We start from the raw sequence: 22,244 nt of genomic DNA, 5'->3' as shown, positions 1-22,244 counted from the left end.
CTAATTTCATTTCACAACACTTTTTAAGGTCCATTTCAGTTTCTCACCAAGCATAGCAGATACCTCAACGTGCTTTGTAAGTGTTAAGAAAACCCAAAACAACCACAGCAAGACCACATGGTATAGACCAGTGGTTCCCAAAGTATGGTTTCACAGTAGCATCACCTGGAAATCATTAGAAATGCAAATTCTCAAGCCCTTCTCCAGGGCTAAATTAGAAACACTGTGTAAATTAAAGCTCAAGATTCAGGAAAATGGATTGGATTTAAGTAAACACTCAAACTAAGGCCAACCTGGCTTTCTTTGGTGGAGATAGAATGAAAATCTTACTTTCCAAACAGATATATCAAGAACTCAGAGATATCTTTACGGATATCTTTATACCATTTAAAATTTTGCTTAACCAGTCCTAACAAGGGAGGTGGGGACTGAACGTTGTGAAGATGGATTAAGACCTGCCTTTTCCCCTTGAAAAACTCATAACCTAAGACTGGAGAAAGCCTGATATGTAAATAATTGCACTATGATGTGATGGATAACATTGAAAAGCATGTTCCAAGTGCTCTTGGAACAAAAGGAAGGAGCAACATACTTTCCTTGGAAGAAGGAAAAGAAAAGTATTCCAGGCAGAAGGGTCAGCATATGCAAAAGCACAGGAACTTACTTGGTGGGAGAGGATGTAAAGTAGGGGGAGAGGCATTCTGGAGTAGTGCAGTATGAGTAGTCTACAGGGGTCATTGGGCAGATTGAAGAAAGTGGTTTCAGCTGGACTATGAAGGGTTTTTAATCATGCACAGAAATCTGATTTATATTCAGAAACTACAGGAAACTCAACAATAAGAAAAAAACATTTAAAAAGTGGGCAAGAATTTGAAGAGACCTCACTGAAGAAGATCTACAGATGGCAAATAAACATACAGAAAGATGCTCAACATTGTTATTAAGAATTGCAAATTAAAGCAATGAGACACATCTATTAGAACGACTAAAATTAAAAACAACCTGACAATACAAATCAATGGTGAGGATGTAGAGAAACAGGAACTCTCATATTCATTGCTAAAGGGAATGCAAAATGGTATAGCCATATTGGAAAAACAGTTTGGCAGTTTCCTACAAAATTAAACCTAGTCTTGCCATACGACCCAGCAATGGTGTTTCTGGGTGTTTATCCAACTGATTTGAAAACCTAGGTCCATATAAAAACCTGCACAAACACAATGTTTATAGTAGTTTTATTCATAATTGTCCCAAACTGGAAGCATCCAAGATGTCCCTCAATAGGTGAATGGATAAACTGTAGTACATCCATACAATGGCATGTTATTCAACGTTAAAAAGAAATGAGCTAGGAAGCCACAAAAAGACATGGATTAATCTCAACCGCATATTGCTAAGTAAAAAAGTTAGTCATGAAGCCAGAAAATGCTATACAATGATTCCAATCATACGACATTCTGGAAAAGGCAAAACTAAAGAGATGGTAAAGAGATCAGTAATTGCCAGAGGCTGGGGGGCTGTGGTGGAGAAGCTTGAAGTGCAGGGGATTTTTTAGGTTAGTGAAATAAGACATTATGCATCTGTCAAAACTGATAGAACTTTACATATCAAAGAGTAAATCTTAATGTATGTAAATTTTTAAAAAATCACATAGGAGATTGAGGGGTCCAAGAGAGAATGCAGAATGTGAGAAAAGAATCTAAATGTGTTACAAATGTATGAAACAACCTTGCTGAAGGGGATTGGGGAACAAGGTGCTGACCTGTGTCTTTTGGGAATGAATGGAAGCTGTAAGACAAAGGGCAGCAGGAACTGTTGTTGAAGCACTGTACTCTGGTTGATAATGTTGTTTTGATAAGCATCTGAAACCACTATACATAGATTCTGGAAATGAATGATTAAGCAAATGGATGGTGGCGAGCTAAGTTTGTCACAGTTGGATTGGGAAGTTACAGATAAGCAAGGGAGGAGACCAAAAAGATTGTGTGGTAAAGGATTAGAGTTGGAAACATCGGAATGAACTCACGCTCAGCTTAATATAGATACAGATGGTTAAGTATGGAAATAGTGTGTACAGGGGCGCCTGGGTGGCTCAGTTGGTTAAGTGACTGCCTTTGGCTCAGGTCATGATCCTGGAGTCCCGGGATTGAGTCCCGCATCGGGCTCCCTGCTCAGCAGGGGGTCTGCTTCTCCCTCTGACCCTCTTCCCTCTCATGCTCTTTGTCTCTCAATCTCTCTCTCTCAAATAAATAAATAAAAATCTTAAAGAAAAAAGAAATAGTGTGTACATACACGTATCTCCCTGTTGTGTTAGCTGAGAAGGCTTAGAAGCAATAACACCTCAAATGCAATGAGCACACCTAGCACCCAGATCTTGGTTTCTAATACCACTCTCCAGTAAAAAGAACTAGTGCACCTCGGAAGAATGGTTGATTCTAGGGTTGGGGCAGGATACATACAAAATGATACTAGAGCATCTTACAGTGCCAGAAAATAAGAAAGTGTTCAAAAACAGAAAAAAAGGACAGATGAACAAAAATCCACAATGATGTCAAGTGGATACAGTAGCCAAATGAAAGATTTCCCAGTGGCCAAAGTTGGAACAATTTGAGCAAAAAATTAAATGAAGCAGTATTGGATTATAAGCCAAAGTATAAAATAAATATACGTCCACACTGATATAAAGGATAGAATAAATAGAGAATAGACAAATCTCCTGTACAGAAGAAATTCAAATGATTTATGTAGAGTCTCCACCCCTAATAAGGTATAGCATAACTCCCACTCTAAGTGTGGGCTGCACATAGTGACTTTCTTCCAAAGGCTACAATATGAAAAGGAGAAAAAAGGAGTACCTTTACAGTGGAGAAACCAAGCGGTCAGGATTAACAGCAATAGTGAGATGTCATATTGACAGTATACACTGTTGATGTAATGAGAATGGCACCTTGACTTCAGTGGTCTTCTTCCTAGGAGCATGTTACCTCAGTCTAATCATGAGAAAACATCAGACAAATCCCAGTTGAGGGATGTTCTACAAAATAATTGGCCAGTAATCATTAAAACTGTCAGGGTCATTAAAAAAAGGAAAGTTTAAGAAACTGTCATAGCCCAGAAGAACCTAAGGAGACATGATGACTAAATGTAATGTGGTGTCCTGGATGGGATCTTGGAACAGAAAAAGGACATTAAGAAAAAACTGAGGGAATCTGAATTAAGTATGGACTTCGGTTGATACAAATATATCAACATTAATTCATTAGTTGTGATAAATGTTCTACACTCATCTGTGATGTTACTGATAGGGATAATTGGGTGTGTGGTATATAAGTCTTTAAATCATTCTATAAACCTTTTTTTAAAAAATATTTTATTTATTTATTTATTTGACACAGAGAGAGAGAGAGCCCAAGTAGGCAGAGCGGCAGGTAGAGGGAGAAGCATGCTCCCTGCTGAGCAGAGAGCCCGATGCAGGGCTTAATCCCAGGACCCTGGGATCATGACCTGAGCTGAAGGCAGCTGCTTAACTGACTGAGCCACCCAGGTGCCCCTAAATCATTCTATAAATCTAAAACCATTCTAAAATAAAATGTTTATTTAAAAAAAGTCTACAGGGAGTATATGTATTCCCATAGAAAAGTGATATTGTCCCTTTTAGTATTCTATAAAATCATCCATTAAAAAAAGAACTGCAAATTTCTGAACTCTTTGAAAGTTGCAGTAACTGTTGCTTGCAGACATTAAAGTGACATCCTGCAAGAAATTAAAAAAAAATTATGAAGGAGGGAAATAGTTGAGAGAGAGGCTATGTAACATTGTCACGGATCTTTGAAGTTTTGGAGAATTATCCTCCGGAGTACCTTAAATCTTGGTGGTGCCTTGAGGATGTTCTGGTTCTCTTCCAGGACCCTTCTAAACCCCTGTGGTTGGATTACTTCTGCCATGCCGATGGTTATATCTAATGGGCAAAGGATTGAGACAAGGATCCCAGTTAGATTGGTTTTCTATTGTTTTAACAAATCATCACAAATTTAATGGTTTACAACAAAAAAACAGAAAAGGTATAATCTTACTTAATCTTTATAACACAGCTGTCTGATACATTCTTATTTACTATTTTCATTTTTATAGATGGAAACTTATCCAGCTTTACAACGTACTGAGAGGTAGACTGGGGTAGATGGTCTCTAAAGATGGCCATCATATAAGCCTTGCACTGCTTTCTCCAAGAATGGTATCTCAGAGAGAAATAAACATATTTTGCATAGGTCACTATTATTTCATATCTCTTAGGGCAGCTGAAGCTATATTCGAACTTATAAGACCTCCAAATATAGCCATTTTCCAATTTCTATTATTTCTACCTCTGTAACATCATCCCTGTCCACCCATCATCTCCATTCTTACCATCATTCCACTAATTCCTTTCTTCTGTTACCAAAAGAGCCTCCAAACTAAGCTGGTCCCCAATCCAGTGGTTTTCAAGGCAGTTTCACCCTCTAGGGAATATGTGTCCAAGTTTGAGCACATCCTTGGTTTTTACAGTTGGGGGAGAGGTTTCTAGCAGCATTTTGTGGATAGACTAGGGATGCTGCTAAACATCCTACAAGGCATAGGATAGTCCTCCACAACTAACACTCATGAAGCCCAAGTGTCAACAGTGCCAAGGTTGAGGAACCCTGATCTAATATAGCCCCTACACGTGACAGGTGATAGATTCACATTTCAGATCTGACCTGTGTCCCTTGTGCTGTATGCCTGTCAGACTCATGGCTTCCTACCATCTTTTGAATGGCCTTTTTTTTTTTTTTTTTTTTAACATTTGGGGATATTTGCCTTCCCAAGGAAGGAGTTCAGACGCCCCCAATCTCAGTCTCCTTTGCAGCCAGGACTCAGGCATGGGACTCCCGTCCCCCTTAATCAGATGTATCCCTATGAGCCTTTGATTTAGAAGTGAGCAAGGTGAGGAAACGGGCTCTTTTGGAAGCTTGGCATTTTGTTGGTGTAGGAGGTCACAAAAACGTGTGGCATTTGAAGGTGGCTGCCATTCCGCAGTGGTTTCTGTCAGGGAGACAGCAGTTTCCTCCAGGGCAGGGTGGGGCAATCCCAGTCAGTCAGGCTAGTTTCCCCATCAGGCCAGTTCTTCAGCGTGGTTCTGAGTTTCATTCCTGGAATTAGCCTGGAACCTCTTTAGTCCTTCCCAGAATTCCCTGAGCTATCCAGTATCCTTTTTAACATGTTCCTTTTCTTCTTAGTCGGCCAGAGTCAGTCTCTATTGCTCAGAACTAAGAAACCTGATAAAGAATCCCTTGCTTAAAACTCTCCATTGGCTTCTCACACATTCTAGAATGTGTCTTAAATCCTTGGCTTAGCTCAAGAATCTTCTTTATCTGAGATGTACCCACTCTGTCCTTCCCTCTGGCCACACTGAGCCACCCTGGTCCTGCCACCCTTCCTCAATCTCATATTGTTTGCCACTAAAGATGGGTATTAAGGAGGGCACGTATTGCGTGGAGCCCTGGGTGTTATATGCAAACAATGAATCATGGAACGCTACCTCAAAAACTAATGATGTACTGTATAGTGACTAACATAACATAATAAAAAGAAATTAAAAAAAAAAGAATCCTACTGGCACAACCACCCTTCTCTGTGTACCCCAGTCCCCAGGATTGTTATTATCTCTGTCATAAACAAAAAACTCATTACACTCTACTACAAGAGTTGGTTCACTCAACTGTGAATTCAATCTTTTGAGTCCCCAGCACCTGTAATAATATCTAGCACAAAGTAGGTGTTCAATACATGTTTATTTAACCAATGAAGATCAGGATGTGGACAAGTACTGCCACCTACTGGGAGAAACTTCATTCAACTCTTTCATAATGATTTGGACAACGGCTCTCATACAAGGGTGAAATTTGACGATTCCCTCTCTCTCATCTAAGTTATCATCATCATCATCATCATCATCGTCAGACTCTCTATAGTAGCCGGCCTTCCAAATGGATCCCAATGATCCCTACTGGTATTCATGCCTTTGGGTTGATCCTCCCACACTGAAGGGTTGTCTAGAATGACAGAAATGATGGTATGTGACCTCTGAGGCTTGATCACAAAAGACACTGTGGCTTCTGCTTTGGTCTCTTTGGGACCACGTGTTATGAAAGAAGCCAGATGCTAAGTCATGGGGACACTCAATTGGCCCTATAGAGAGGTCCTTGCCCTGAAAAACAGGCCTCCCGCCAACAGTCATGTGAGTGAGCTATCCAGCAAGCAGGTTCTCCAGCCTGAGTCAAGACTTCAGATAACTTGCAGCCTTGGCTCACGAGAGACCAAGACAGAACCATCCAGAGACGCCAGGCCTAAATTCTTGACATACAGAACCTGGGGGACAACTAACGTTTGTTGTTTTAAGCCGTTAAACTTTGGGGTGATTGCTATGTAACAGACTACTACTATACTGTCCGATATAGATCAAGGACTACAAGCTGTTTCATATTTTGCTGTAACAGGAGGAAACTAGCAGAGCCTGGGCTTAACCTAAGGCTTCTCAGAGCAGATGCCTGTGGCTGGAGCGGAGCGCCGCGGAGGAAATGAGTTAAGAACCAGAGACGCCTGGGGCTTGCGGAGTGGCAAGTCACATATTCTGCAGCCTCTCTCTCGGCGTTAACGTTCTCCAAGCACGCCTGGAAGGAGTCGGCACAGCGCCGGCCGCACAGGAGCAGCCACAGCCGACAGAGCCGTGCCCCCCGCCCCGCGCGGCAGTCTCGGCACCTGCGCACTGAGTGCCTCTCACTCTCAGGCTGCGCCGTTGCGCGCCGAGCCATCGATTACAAGACGCCGAGGGGCCTGGCTGGGCAGCCGCCCGCCCGAGGGTGGGCTCTAGGGGGCGCCCTCATGAGAGGGGCGGGGCGCTCCTGTTCCAGAGACCCGCCGGCAGGGGCTGCGGCGGCTCCTTGTCTCCGCTAGTCCTCTGGTAGTCGCCGCTGCGGGCCCGCCGCCGCGCCGTCGTCACCGTCGCCGCCTCCGGGTCCGGGCCCCCGGGGCCCTCCCGCCGCCACCATGAAGCTGCGGGTCCGGCTACAGAAGCGGACCTGGCCGCTGGAGATGCCAGACGCGGAGCCGACGCTGGGTCAGCTACGCGCGCACCTGAGCCAGGCCCTGCTGCCCACTCGGGGCTTCAGGTAGGCGGCTGCGGCGGGGGCGCGCCGCGGGCCCGGGAGCAGAGCGCAGGAGCGCGCGCCCCCGGGCGGTCACGTGAGGCCGGGCGGTAGCTGGGCGGGTCGGGCGTCCCAGGGGCGGTGACGCGCGCAGGCCGGGCGCGGCGCGGGCGCTGGGGCTGCAGCTCGCCGGCTCCGCGGCTCGTGGAGGACATGGCCCGGCGTCCCGGGGGCTCCCCTCCCTTGCAGGGTGAGCCATCGCTTACGTTTCCGCAGCAGAGGAAACCAGGGACAGGCCGGGGCGTAGGGGTTCGGCTGGGGGTAGACCTTTCCAGGCTCTGTGGGATTTAAGTTCACCATCTCCAGCTGTCGCAGTATTCCAGGGAAAAAGGAAAGTTCTAGAAGTTAGAAACCGGCCCTCCATCGGAGGCCACCTGTGAGCGGGCCGCGGGGAGCACTTTGACTTACCCGCCGCAGAGTATTTTGTACGCTCAGGGGTGTCGGCGTGGTTCAGAACCTTTTATTTCCTTGGGCGAGCTGTTGCTTTTTTGCTAAAACTAAGATAAACGTTGGCCGTGGGATGACCCTGGAGAGCTTGCGGTTTGGGGGCAGTGACGTTGAGAAATAACGGACCAGATTCCGCTGTTAATTTATGGGGCTGCAAATGAGACTGCTTTGTTTTCCACAGAGAGTATTTTCTGGGGACAATAATCTGGGGGTAGAGGGACGGAGATAAGGGGTGGGCCTCTTCACGTACTGAACTAGCGAGTTTGGAATCCGAGTGTGCTAAGAAAACAAAAAGGTGGTCGCTGGGGCTTTTTAGGTGATTTGGTCAAAAGAAAACCTTTCTGATAATTAAGTGGACCGGTTTTATGAGACTTTTACATACCTTGACTTTATTTTTAGGGAATAGAGTAAAATGAGGCCGTATCATGAACTCACCTTCCATTTTTCAGGTTAAGGCACTATATTAAAAGTAAGCCTGTTTTTCTCCAAATTAAAAATGGGATATTGACATAACTGTTAAGCGTTGTATTAAGTGACAGGCCTGTTGTTATTTCTTGGTGTTAAGCCTAAGCGTTTTTATATGTTGATGCCATTACCCCACCAGAATTCTTCAAAAGTAACTTTTTTTAAAAAGATTTTTTCACATATATGTATATATATTTTATTAATGTTATATTTTAAATTAGGGGCAGCCTTGAAAGGGCTTTATCCAAGAGCCCAAGTTAGTTTCTCCTTTGGGTTGGTTTTTACAGTTGAGGCTGGCTAACTGGAAGGAATGTAAGCTTCAGCTTCTGAAAGTAAATTCATTCTTCTGAAAGTATCTTCACTTTATAAAAATGGGCAGTTTTAAAATGACCATAGGACATTATTATTTTTAAAGTGTCTTCACTGAGCAAGTGCATCGGGTATTTTTATATTTTTAAAGGGCCTAGTGTTTCTAGGATGGCATTTTCTGATGAATTAAAAAAAATTTTTTTTTCAGTTTCAGAAAACCAGTTTTTAACCCCTCTGCTGAAAAGCTATATGTTACTTTAGAACTAGCTCTTCCCTTTTTCTAAATGGGGAGGGAAGGTCGGCATTTTTATTAATCATATAATTCTTTAGCTTTCCTACAAGTAGATGTTTGAATGACTATTTTGTTAGATACTGTTAAAAAAAACCAAACTCTGCTGTGACAGATGGTCCGTAAACACATAGTACATTTGAGGTGTTTTTCTCTTTTTCTTTTGGGATAGTGTTTTTTGGGGGCATCTGGCAGATTTTCAACATTTATCAGAGGGTTTGAAAACAGAACCATAGCTACTTATTTTCTAATAAGCAAAACTTCGGTAATTTCTCTACAAAAGACAGTGTCATTGGTAAGAAAACGTGTCTTTACATGTGAAAAAAAACAAATGAATTATTTTGAGTACTTTGAAAATGCAGCATTGCAACAATATTGTTTATTCATGATTTTCAAAGGACTTCATCCTTGGTTAACCTCTCAAAGTTAATGAAGTCAGCATTGCTGAGTCTAAATGCCTTAGAAAATGTTGTGCAGTGGTTTGTTAATTACTCTTCACCACTATGTGATGGTTATTCTCTCAACTCAGAGAGCCTGTGGTATGGAAGGGAGAGTTCGTTGCTTCAGGCTAATTTGTGCTCTTAACTTGTTTAGCAGTGGGTTTTTGGATTTGTGCTGTTTTCATTATAAAAGACATCACACATAACTGGTCATCAGTAAGAAAGGTGACCTTGTATTTAACAGTGGGAGGGATGAATTTATACTCATCCTCTACATACTCATCTTTTTGTGATTGTGAATATTTACCTAGGACGTGGGTCTAGAATTTTGGAACAGACATAAGCTGTTATGTAAACAATGACTAGGGAGCCCTGATTTCACTTTCATCTCCATCTTCCCAACTAATGTTTGTTGGTTGCATTTATTCCACAAATACTTTTGACAAGTGCTGGAGATACAGTTTTGAATGAGACAGGCAAGATCCCCGACCTTATGAAACTTAAATTGTAGTGGTGGGGTGGAGAAGAGATGATAAATAAATATGGAATTTTCAAATAGTGATGTTATAATAAAAATAAAACATGAGAATGGAATAGAGTGATGGAGGCCAGGCGGAAGGCATCCTGGAAGAGGTGGCATTTGAATTGAGACCCGAATGATGAGAGTCAGCCCTCTGAAGATCAGGAAGAGCGAATGCAGAGGCCCAGAGGCTGCTGTGAGGTTGATCTGTTTTGAGGCAGGGATAGAAAGTTTACATTGATAGAAAACATTGAGTGAGGGGATGGGGTAGATGAGGTAGGAGAAATGGGTAGGGGTCAAATGGTGGCCGTTGGAGGCCATGTTAAAGATTCTGTTCCGAGTTCAAATAGAAGCCATTGGAGGATTTTCAGTGGAGGAATGATGTGACATAGTTTGTATTTTAAAAAGACTATATTTCATTGACTGAATCTTAAGTTGCTGTCAATCTTAAGATGCACGTTGTTTTATGTAACACTAAAGGAAAAGTTGATGGCAATTAAGCTGTGATGTGTCATCAATTTTAAGAAGCATCCCTGTTTCAAAGATATCAGAATTACAAAAGATGTGAAGTGTGTACCTGAGAATTGGTGAGAACATGGGTTAATGATAGAGAATTACTGTATCCTGCATCCCAGGCTAGAATTGTAGCCATTAGAAACCTATAACCTAGGCATTCAGTGATAAGAACAAGTAATTTTGATAGTTTTTGCAAAACTTTGGCTTCCTTTTTATTTTTGATTTCATTACTTAATTCTTCCAGGCTCATACCATGTACCTTATATATGTGTTCTAAGTGTATTATTGAGGGTAATGGTAGCGGGTAATGGTGGGTAGCTCTTACTGTCCTTATCCATCTTTCTTGGCAGTTCTGATACCCGGTTTGCAATCACATTGAACAACAAGGATGCCCTCACTGGAGATGAAGAGACCCTGGCTTCATATGGGATTGTTTCTGGGGACTTGATATGTTTGATTCTTGAAGATGCCATTCCAGCACCTAACTTACCTTCATCCACAGATTCAGAGCATTCCTCACTCCAGAATAATGACCAACCCTCTTTGGCCGCCAGCTCCAATCAGTCCAGCATACAGGATGAACAGCCCAGTGCTTCATTCCAAGGACAGGCAGCCCAAACTGATGTCTGCAATGATGACAATATGGTAGGTATTAGTATCAAGATGAGAAATGGGGTAGCTGATAAAGCATACGGAACACCTCAGTTGAATTCTGTATCAGTCAGGATAATTATTATTAGTAGATTGCAGATTACATTCTTGTTGAAATTTTTAAACTGCTAAATGCTTGGACCAGTACTTGACTGGCATTCTGAAGAACCCAGTTTTTACGTATTTGTTTTGTTCAGACATTGACTCCTTCAGACAAATTGTCCCTTGCCTCTACAAATTGTCTTGTTGCCTCTAAGCTCGTGATTCCCAGCTTAGCTTCTCTGGTCTGCTTCTCTCATTAAGGTTATATAAAGTCCAGTTATTTCCAAATTATTTGCAGGACATTTTTACCTGGATTTTAAGCGTTGCTGTCTCACGTTCTGTGCCGACATAAATTTGGAAATACGAACTAATGTTCTCCTCTTCCCAAGCCAGCCAGCTGCCCTTTCTGTTGGTGGCACCACTGTTTTCCTGAGTTTAAAACCCTGGAATGATTTTTGACTCCTTATATCCAGCTCCTTAACGAGGCCTGTGAGTTCTTCGTTTCTGTTCCAGACTTCCAGTATCTGTCCTTCCGTCTACTTTCTGGGCTCATCTTTTCCTACACGTTTTTGATTATGTTGTGCCCTTTAGTAACTTTGTGTCATTGATATACCTGTGCTTATAATTTTTGAGCTGAAAAAGACCAGCTATCTCTAGTTTAACTCTGTCATGTTACAGAGGAGGAAAATGTTGTCTGTCTTCCTGTACTTAGTTTTTAAAGCTTTTCAGGGCTACTTTCTTTTCTTCCCTCCAGTAGACTCTCATCTCCAGTCAGACCAGACTCCGTATCATTTTCCCTGTACCGGCCGGCACATTCACATGTTCTCTTGTGCATGCGCGCACACAGCCCACCTGCTTCATGCCCTTGCACTTGATGTTCCCCCAGCCTGGAATGCACCACCTTTCCTCCCTCTCCTGTCTCTTCCTGTCTTCCAAGGCCCTGCCAGCCACGGCCCAATGATTGTCTTTAATTTCTTAGTATCGATTATCTTTATTGCCTTGTAAACACCTCATTATTTATCCTTTTGATTTCTTGTATGGCACAGATGATCACATGTATTACTGAATTTTTTAATATTAATACATATGCCATCGTGTTCATTGTTTTTTGTTTATACATATCACTTCAGCTTAGTTTTTTTTGCAGGCCTTAAACATTTGTGAGTATAAGTATGCATTGTGCCTGTCATGGCATCAAGTATAGACGGATACTAAGAAATGCTTTTTAAAAGATCGGTAAAGTATGAAAATCACCTTTGTCGAGTTTTTTTTTTTTTTTTTTTAAGAGAGTTCACTCGGGGATGGGAGGGGCAGAGGAGGAGGGGGAGGGGGAGAGAGAGAGAGAATCTCAAGCAGCCTCCACACCTAGTGTGGAGGCTGACTTGGGGCTTGATCTCATGACCCTGAGATCATGACCTGATTTGAAATCAAGAGTCGGATGCTTTTTTTTTTTTTAAAGATTTTATTTATTTATTTGACAGAGAGACACAGTGACAGAGGGAACACAAGCAGGGGGAGAGGGAGAAGCAGGCTTCCCGCCAAGCAGGGAGCCTGATGCAGGGCTCGATTCCAGGATCCTGGGATCATGACCTGAGCTGAAGGCAGACGATTAACGACTGAGCCACCCAGGCGCCCCAAGAGTCAAATGCTTAACCAACTCAGGCGCCCCAGAGATTTTTAATAATAGTATCCAAAGAGATTAAGCAATTTAAAAAAAACCTTTATAAAGCTCAAAGTATTTTTATGATTTTTTTTAGAAATTATTATGTATCTCTGTGTTTTTGTTTTATGAGGGTAATCTAGTGAGTAAGAAATAGAATATTTAGCCACATATTTAAATTATATTTCTGGGGGCACCTGGGTGGCTCAGTCAGTTGAGTGTCTGCCTTCAGCTCAGGTTATGATCCCGGAGTCCCAGGATCAAACCCCACATCGGGCTCCCTGCTCGACAGGAAGCCTGCTTCTCCCTCTCCCACTCCCCCTGCTTGTGTTCCCTCTCTCACTGTCTCTCTCTCTCTCCCTCTTTCTCTCTCTCTCTCTTTCTCTCTCTCTCTCTCTCTCTGTGTGTGTTAAATAAATAAATAAATAAATTATATTTCTGAATCTTCTTTGCTGATAGACTCATTCAGAGATTCTGGTAGATGGGGCCAATCCTTTTACTTCTGTGTACTTGTAAAAATGCCCAGTAAGAACTTTTCATAGTATATGTGACCATTACTTTACTAGTTTCCTTTTGGAAAATTTTGGCAAATTAATCTTTCTTCAAATTAGTCATTTCACTTCTAAAAGCATGTTTTGTATTCTAAGACTTGCATAGGGTGACTGTAAAATCTTAGTGTGGAAGGTGAGCTTGAAATCTCATAAGTATGCTGTAAGTGCTTGAAGCAGTATGATCTGCTAATTAAATATAGAAGTCTTAGGGAAAATAGCTGGGTAAAACTGGAAATAACAGAAAAATTTTACTCTTGTAATTAAGCGTAAATTAATTTTCTTATTTCATATATTTGGGAATTCTAGTACCTATTGAGTCTTTGATGGAAAATGGGGATAACCTGGTATCAGACCCTAATGTTAGCTCTAAACTGAATTTTAATTACTTGTTCGTATCATTTGTAAATGACGTGACAAATGATCTGTTTAGAGAGGTGGTGCTGAACATTTTTTTTCATTTCACATGCATGGAGAACATGATAAATATTCATATCATATCAGAAAGGTTCAGAATGTCAGTGGTTCTTACGGAGTGGGAGTAAGGTTTGATAAGCTCACCAGGGGATTCTGATAACTTCCATGACATTATCAGTTTAGGGTAATTCTTCTTTAATATTTTTTCCATACGTATTGTCTCCCACGCAACTGTCAGTAAGGAGTAAATAGCCAAGGTTAGGTAGAGTACATAAGTAAGAAGCAAAGAGCTTACATACTTCATAATTTATTGCGTTACTTGTTTTAACAGGTAGTTTCTGTTTGTTCAGAAATACGGAGAGTGCGAATTGTCATTGGCCTCTAAGTTTTAACAAATGAATTTGGAGCTTTTCCATAAGCCAGTAAGGGCTAGGCCCTCAGGGATTTTGGAGAACAGCCTCTTGCTCCCTTATATATTTTCCACCCTTTCATTTGTTCTACATAATTTTTAATTTCCTCTGTCCCTTCTTTAATGGAAATATGAACTTAAAGAACCATGTGTTTTGCATCAACAGTTGAGCATGTATGTCAGAAACAAACCTGAGCAAAATTAATATAGGTAACATAGTCTTACTGAAGCAGTGTATTGTGTCTGAAAGCCTGAACTGCAAGTCTGGAGATCTTGGTTCATTTCAGGTTTTTGTTAGCTGGTAACCTTGATTATGTTATTTAATCTGAGTCACAATTAAAACATGTATAAAAAGGCAATATCATCTGACTTGCCTGTTTTATAGAATTCTTGTATGGTGCAAATGAGGAGACACTGAAAACAAAACCATTAGGAAATTGTAAGATACTGTCCTTAACATTGGTTCAGCAAGCATTTGTTGAGCACCTACTATGTGCCAGGTACTGTACCAGGATTACAAAAGTAGGTAACATGGAGTCTGTTCCTTTCTAAGGTTGCGGTCCTGGTAGGATGTAGATGTGTAATCAGGAAAGTGCAATGCAGTGTGATAAAGTGCAGTAGTCAGGCCTCTGCAAGGCAGGGTGATAGTCTGAGCTGCCTCTTTGGCAGAGGTGGGGAGTGCTGGTATGGGGAGAAGGGGCCTGGCAGGAAGTGGGCTTGACAGAGTCAGGAACCCGACGAAGTGATACAGGGCCTTGTATGCTAAGGAGGTTTAGCAGTTTGGACTTCATTTTCTAGGCCTGCGTAGGATGGTGGAGGGAGAAGCCTAGGTTGATGTCCAGGTTTTTGGCATACTGGCCAAACTAATAATGTGCTTTGGCTTTGAGCACTAATCTGAGTTTAAAGGGTACAAAGTAAACTATAAAAATAAAAGTCTGTTTAATGAATTCATGGTTTTTGTTATCTTTTTCAGTCGGGGCCTAGTCAGACTTTGGAAGCTGGGTCAGTTCAAGATGTTGTGGATATGGAGGAGGGCACAGGTGTGTTTCCCTCAGAACCGATGCTCTGCAGTGAGTCGGTGGAAGGGCAGGTGCCACATTCATTAGAGATCCTGTATCAGTCAGCGGACTGTTCTAACGCCAGTGACGCCTTGATAGTATCGGTACATCTTCTCATGTTGGAGTCAGGTTACATACCTCAGGTAAGACTATAAGCAGAAATCAAACACCTTGCTGGGGTTTCAGTTTCCCGTTGGGAACGGGGGCATATTGATAAACATCACTAGGGTATTGTGGTTTTCGAGATTTCTGTATTAAAGACAAAAGATTATGTAAATACGTAGTAAACTGTGTCAAGAGTGTGGGATGGGCATGTCTAAATGGATAGCTTACTGGATTTTTATGGTAATGGCTCTGAATTGCCAGTAATCTAATAAGATTCAGTTAGGAAGAGGGACATTGTTCCCTTCATTCATTCATTCATTCATTCATTCTCCGTTTGGTAAGTATTTACCAGTGACAGGTGCAGTGCTTCCTCCCTGCTCTCAGGTTGCTTATAGTCCAGGAGTGGGGGAGGGAGACAGTCTACAGTCCGTCATACTGTATTGGTGAAATTCTAGGAGCGATGTCTGTGTATATGGGATGACAGAGAGTCATGGAGGAGAACAGAGTTTCTCAAACCTTGGTGTGCCTAAGAATACCTGGGGATCTTACTAATGCAGATTCTGATTTATTTGTTTCATTTATTTTTAAAGATTTTATTTATTTATTTGAGAGAGGGAGAGAGCATGAGTGGAGAGAGGGAGAAGCAGACTCCCCGCTGAGCAGGGAGCCTGATGCAGGGCTCGATCCCAGCACCCTGGGATCATGACCCGAGCTGAATGCAGACACTTAACTGACTGAGCCACCCAGGCGCCCCTGCAGATTCTGACTTAATAAGTCTAGGGTGAAGCCTGAGACTGCATGCTCCCACACCGTAGACATGCTACTGGTCCGTGGGCCATGTAGTAACAGAGATGTGGAGCAGTTCAGTGACCATTGTACACCTGCAGCGTGCCATGCCCTGAGCCAGGAATTAGGATGTAAAGATACTGGGATAAGTCCTTGTCCCCAAGGTGTCCGTAAGTCGGGGAGAGAAACAAATAAAAAGAAAATTATGATGGATTATAACATAATAGAAGTGTGTAACAGTATAAGTATGAACAGAATGTTAGGGGATAAAAGAGAATGACAAGTTTTTTTTTAAGAAGCCTCACAAACAAAATGATAATTGAGCTATGGGTCTTGAATAATGATATGGCTTTGCTGGGCAGAGGAAGTGAGTCTTTGAAGAGAGAATCAGTCCGTGTTTCTGATGTTGTTATATCTACTTGAACAGACGTTTTGGCGGAGGATAATATATTGTAACATATTTCTGTCAAAGTTTTATTAATGACGATCGTAACGATTTGACAAATTTTATTAAGGGGACCGTATGGAATGCTTATTTCCAGACAAGTTAGGGGCCTCTTGGATTTTTAGTCTTTTTGAGAGTAATGCTTTTCCTCGTTATTTGTTTCTCTTTGATTTCCTTCCCCAGGGAACGGAGGCGAAAGCTCTGTCCATGCCCGAGCACTGGAAGTCAGGCGGTGTGTATAAGCTGCAGTACACGCACCCTCTCTGTGAGGGTGGCTCCGCCATTCTCACCTGTGTGCCTTTGGGAACCCTGGTTGTCATAAACGGTAATTGGATGGCGCAGTCACGGTTGTCAGTTTACCAGAGCTGACCTGTTCCTCCCCAGATGTCGTCTAGCTGCTTTGGTGATTGGCTCTCATGATCTAGTTGAGTCTTCTCCAGCTCTGCTTAGTCCCTAGCCCGCTGATCGCATGAGTCGGAAAGGTTATAGACGACGGGGGTTGATGTTCCGGCGGCAGGCTTCTCTTGGCAGCAGTACCCTTCAGCTCTCTTCACCTGGTGATGTTTTTGCTCCTGGGGTGTTGTGATCATTGGAGTTAGATGATCTGTTACATATGAGCTCTTTGTGCTGTGGGTGACTTTATGTTTATTTTTTTGACCAGAGTCGAACTGAGCGATAGTAAGAGGTGAGATTGCGTGGGGGTTGTCTCTGAACAGTAATGCATAGACACACGGCTGAGCACTGCCTTCGTGTGTGTGTATGCGTGTGTGTGCCCGCAGGAAAGTCACTTCGAGTAGTTGCTTTGTCTACTTCTCGTTCATATTGGCAATTTCACAAGGATGGCAGTCTGTTTCATTTTTAGCTCAGATGCCACTGAGAAGCCCATAGTCTACCAGTGGCCTGTGGAATAGTCCCGTAATCACACCTTCTAGAGAACCAGTGGAGTGACTAGAATCTTTTTCTGCTCTGTTTTGATTTTTGAGATTTATCCCTTTAGCTAGATAAGGTAGTATGATGAGATTGGAATGACTGCCTTTTTGATTTTTCAGGACAGCTTGCCTTTTGTGTAGCAAAGGCAGTTGCTTCAATACGCCTCAGCCCTGAGGTCTCAGCAGCTGCTGGTTCTGCTGAGGTGGAGGAGGAGGCTTAGTAGACCCCGAATTGCTACTTAAACCTGGAGCAGCACCATGTTCGTCTGTTGCATTTATCAAGGTCCCTTGTAAAATTTTGTTTGAAAATGTTTGCTCTGCAGAAATTTATTTTGAAAACCACCGTCCTACCCCGTCCTGATCTTTGAAATGAAAGATAGTTCTAGGTCCCCTGTGATGTGATTTCTGCTACTTCCCTTTAATCACTAGATTCTTTGAAATGTTCCTTTCAAGTCTCAAATTTCAACAGCTTTAATGGCTTTGGTGGTATTCCACGTTTGTCAGGATGCCGCTGTCCGATGCAGGACTAGCTGTGTCTCCTCAGTGAGCACGTGAGACTTCCAGCTTGTCGTTCTTACACATGCAGGGGCGGCCGTTCGGCCCCTCCCGGTCGCTCTGCTCCATCACATCCTAACTCGTGAGGCTGAAGCTACCCAGTAGTGACTGAAGTGGTCATTTTTGCCTCCGTTTCTTACAGAAGCACTTTGAAAACATGTATAATAGCCTCTATTCACTGGTTTCAGGAAGAGAATGGCTGCTAGGTCTCTTGATGGTTTCTTAGTTTCTGTTATCTTGTGGTTTTTTTTTTTTTCCCTTTTACTGTTCTCGGCACATCTGCTACTCACAGACTTACATGGCAGCCAGCCATTCCAGGCTTGATTCTTTGAAAAGGAGCAGTGTGTCCTTAAGTCTTCCCCTTACCTGGGACCTCCTGTTGTGTGCACGTATGCATAAGCACAGCACGGGCTCTTTCATGGAATGAGATGAAGTGCGCCTTTGTATATATGATTAAAATTGAACCCTCTGGTGATGTCAAGAATAGTGGTCCTTTGGGTCTAGAAAAAGATGATGTGAAAACTAGCAGGATTCTTTTAATAAACAAGGCAAGACTCCTTGCCAAGGGTTAAATAAAAAAAAAATAAATGGAGTTTTTAGGGACCTTGTTAGAAATAATGATTTTATTATGTTTAACTGTCTCCTATTAACCTTGTTGCATGTCTTTCAATTACTAATAAGCTGCTCTTGGTAATACCTAGTGGATTTTATATAAAGGTGCATACTTTAGTTTTTAAGGGTGTTGTAGAGTGATTTTATTTGATGTCGTGGCAGGTTTACACTTCGCTGCGAGGAAAGGAAATAAGCATAGAGCAGTTTGTTTTCTGTTTGTGTCCTTTGTATGGTGGGGCAGGGAAATGCAAGCCCATGCTAAAACATGAAGGCCATTGGTGAACTGACAAGAGTTATTTGTCTTCTTTTGCTTATTTACAGCTACACTAAAGATCAACAGTGAGCTCACAAGTGTGAAAAGATTGCAGCTGCTGCCAGGATCATTTATTTGCAAAGCAGAACCAGGTAAGAAAAGCATGATTGAACTTTGGGAATGAAGCTTTGAGAGGTTCACTTTAGAAAGCCTGAAAGGTAATGTCTGAGAGACTGAAAATTTCTGAATGAGATTAAAACAAATTTAAGACATGTTGCAGAGTATCTCTTTCTTTCCTGCTTTTCTTATGTTCTTGGAGTGCTGGGTGATATGTGTACTGCCATTATGGAATGACACTAGTACGTAATTCATCCCATGCTATACCAATGCTTCCTGATTTCTGAATTAATCTTTGGATTTTTCCAGCATTGTATTTAACCAGTACGGAGATGATCTGTGTTTTGTGGAAGCCATACAGTGCGCCTTCATTATTGAAGATTATTGGAGGAAAAACTACTCAGAATTGTTAGCTTCAACTGACATAGATTTGGTGGCCGTTTGATCAGATTGGAACTTGACCAGAAGTTTGCATTCTAGGCATGGTTTTGCTTGTGTTCTATAAGATTATTAGTAGATGCAGAGACAAATTTTCCTTTTTATTTTTTCAGTTAAATCCAGAGTATGAGAAGCAGGTCTAGGCAGTTGAAGGAGAGGAGATGGGTGGAGCAGGGACTCGCATCTTGAAGTGCTGGTTTTGTGCTGGACCTGCGCCTTGACAGACGCTATTCCATTTCGTCCTCCTAGTAAACTCGGGAGGGTTTTACAATCCAGCTGTGGCGTGGCCTGCTGCCGTGGGGTGGTGGCATTGACAGCAGTGTCTTGGAGGGAAGGCTACCTAGATCTAGGTCTTTGCTTTGAAGGCCTAGAGACTTACTCTTGTTGGTTCCTTGGAGACAGCAGGCCCTGAGGTCCATGAACTTCCACAGACCAAAACTGATGGGAAAAGACGTCCGGATATGTATTTATAATGGTCTCTGAACATTTATCGTCACCCTAGACCAGTGTTTTCTCAGCCTTCTTTGCATTATCAATCCCCTGAGGAGCCTTTGTAGAAAATTCGCCCCCCACCCATTCTCTCCCATGAAATTTTAATACTGTAGATATAGTGTATTTTCATTTGTGTACTGTGGCTCTCTGGAGGGTCACAAACCAATGGTATAGCTAGGGTTTTTTTTATTTGCCCTCTGAGAACCAGTTTTTGTCCCATTGTGGGCGACACTGCCCCTGCTGAGGGTACACGAACTAGACTGATAAATCTGTAAAGATGATCTTACCATTGGGACCGGAAAAACTTGAAATTCCTTGGCTACAACACTTTGGTTCTGTCGACACTAGGGAGGACCTGCTATGGGGAGTAGAAATACTCTACACTCCACAGTAGTAGAGGTCATTATGCCCATTTTACAGATAGGAGACAGGTCTAGAGAAGGTTAAATTATTTCAAGGTCACAGAGCTAATAAATGGTGGAATTTAGGATTGGAATATATTTGACTCCTAAGCCTATTTTTTTTTTTTAAAGATTTTATTTATTTGAGAGAGTGAGAGAGAGAAGGCACAAGAAAGGGGAGAGTCAGAGGGACAAGCAGACTCCCTGTTGAGCAGGGAGCCCGAAGCAGGGCTTAATCCCAGGACCCTGGGATCATGACCTGAGCTGAGGGCAGACGCTTAACCAATTAAGCCACCCAGGCGCCCTTCCTAAGTCCTTTTTTTTTTTTTTAAAGACAACTTTTATAGGACTGTAGCTCAGATTCATATTCCTTATCTGGTTTCTGTTAAATACAGAGAAAGGAAGTGAAAGGGGAGGAGGAAAATTAATATTACAGTAAGTTTATGGACTATATTAAACATTTTTAATATAGTACTTTTATGTTGGGCAGGGTTATACAACACTGCTCATTTGACAAGTCATTTTAATTACTTTTTGCTGTGGCTTATAGTAGAGTACCTAATATATACCTACTCATAAATTTCTGATTACTTCTATAATAGGTAACTGCAGGAAAAAGCTTGTTTAAAGTCAGTTTTCACACTTGAAAAAAGGCCATGAACCAAATTGATTTTTTAAATATCTTGATATTTGATTTCAAGTCAAGCTTGTAGTTCATGCAAGGAAGATATCAATCAAATTATAAAGAGTGTTTTATTTTTTATAGATAGCGAAGTACCTAGTTATTACAGAATGGGGAGGGAGCACGCATAAACTGATGATCTGGAATACACCTGGCACTGTGTGTGGAGCTTTACATTTTAACCACTCTTTGGTGCACTGGTGGTATCTCCTTTAAATAGGTGAGCAAACAGGCGTGGATCAGAGGGTTCAATGCCTGGTAGAACTGTAGCAGAACTGCGGTGGGGACTTGGGTGGCATTTGGCCATGCTTCCCATGCTGCAGTGTACGTAAGGGTGAATCATCTGGGGATCTTAGGAATATGCAGGTTCCGATATGAAAATGTAGGTCTGTGGTAGGGCCCGAGATTCAGTCGTGCTAAACAGTTTCCAGGTGACGGCCGTTCTGGTGATCCGGGACCCACACTCTGGAGTGGCAGCGGCTAAGATGAATGCATTGGAGCCAGACTTAGGTGTGTACCCTGCTCTGCCGCTTACCGTGAGGCCTTGGGTGGGCTTTCAGTGTCTGTCCTATTTTTAAAATGGGGGTCAGAGTATTTGTCTCCTATTTTGGGAGAACTACTGATGTGAAAGCTTGAAGTTGCTGACACCTGGTCCTCACGTGACAGATACCGTTCTCCTGCTGGGACCGGAAGAGCGGCCCCCCCCCCCCCCCACTAGACACTGCCAGTGCCTGGACGGTTGGGCAGGTGCTCAGGACATCATGTTGTGTGTACAATTCTCACCCCACAATTTTTCCTACTATAATTGTAGCCTGTGAACTATATAGGTTGCCTACAGCCCTATTTGAAACTGTGAGATTTTTAGCTTTACATCTAAGATTTAGTTTTCAGAGCCACACACCATGTATTTCTTCATCTGCTAGAGACTCTGGTTCATGTCTGTCTATGTCAGAATTATTTGTGAAAATTTACCACTTTGATTTGGCAGAAATAGAGCATACCATTTCAGGTTTTGCCACTTGATTTTGTGTTTTGATTTTTCATTAAAAAATATATTTTAGGGGAAAATGTAGCCACGGTATACAAAGATCTTCAGAAGCTCTCTCGTCTCTTCAAAGACCAGCTGGTGTATCCTCTTCTGGCTTTTACCCGACAAGGTGAGAGATGATAAATGATCACAGGTCTGGTAGCTAGAAAGAAGAGTAGAAGTTTACATACTATGCTTGTGACTCTGACATAGGACTTTGTCTCTTTCTCCTCCTAGTGAAATTCTAGTCTTCTAAAACTAAGCTTTAATGTTAGTTCCTTAACCATTATTTACTTTCTCTTTGTATTTCCTCAGCATTTTCGGCATCTTTATTGTATCCCACCTTCCACTGTATCATAATTGTTAACATGAGTTTTTTCCACCTAAGGTTTTAAATACCTTGAGATC

At 42.2% G+C, this 22,244-nt stretch overlaps 1 protein-coding gene and 1 long non-coding RNA gene across 5 annotated transcripts in view; one reads left to right on the top strand and one right to left on the bottom strand.

Moving 5' to 3' along the window:
* FBXO7 (F-box protein 7) overlaps positions 1–22,244 on the top strand; it is a 75,698-nt gene that overhangs the window by 48,047 nt on the left and 5,407 nt on the right. Inside the window, exons 1-6 of one of the 4 annotated variants that reach the window (XM_027592460.1) lie at positions 6,848–7,187; positions 10,560–10,854; positions 14,910–15,137; positions 16,514–16,655; positions 18,748–18,831; positions 21,871–21,966. In XM_027592460.1, the coding sequence (XP_027448261.1) occupies positions 7,066–7,187; positions 10,560–10,854; positions 14,910–15,137; positions 16,514–16,655; positions 18,748–18,831; positions 21,871–21,966 (967 nt within the window). In that variant the 5' untranslated portion in view covers positions 6,848–7,065. Of the gene's footprint in view, positions 1–6,847; positions 7,188–7,304; positions 7,414–10,559; positions 10,855–14,909; positions 15,138–16,513; positions 16,656–18,747; positions 18,832–21,870; positions 21,967–22,244 lie in introns of those variants that run through there. The other 3 variants (XM_027592463.1, XM_027592462.2, XM_027592461.2) reach the window with 3 other exon arrangements.
* On the bottom strand, positions 3,543–5,601 carry LOC113921611. Its single transcript, XR_003519729.2, has 3 exons — positions 4,408–5,601; positions 3,861–3,958; positions 3,543–3,753 (listed from the first exon to the last, which is right to left on the bottom strand). It is a non-coding gene; the product is annotated as an uncharacterized LOC113921611 (long non-coding RNA).

The sequence above is a fragment of the Zalophus californianus genome, chromosome 9, assembly GCF_009762305.2.
Source record: "Zalophus californianus isolate mZalCal1 chromosome 9, mZalCal1.pri.v2, whole genome shotgun sequence".
In the NCBI taxonomy this organism is placed as follows: Eukaryota; Metazoa; Chordata; class Mammalia; order Carnivora; family Otariidae; genus Zalophus; species Zalophus californianus.
Note: the sequence above shows the minus strand (reverse complement) of the source record. Positions and strands in the feature narration are given on the sequence as shown.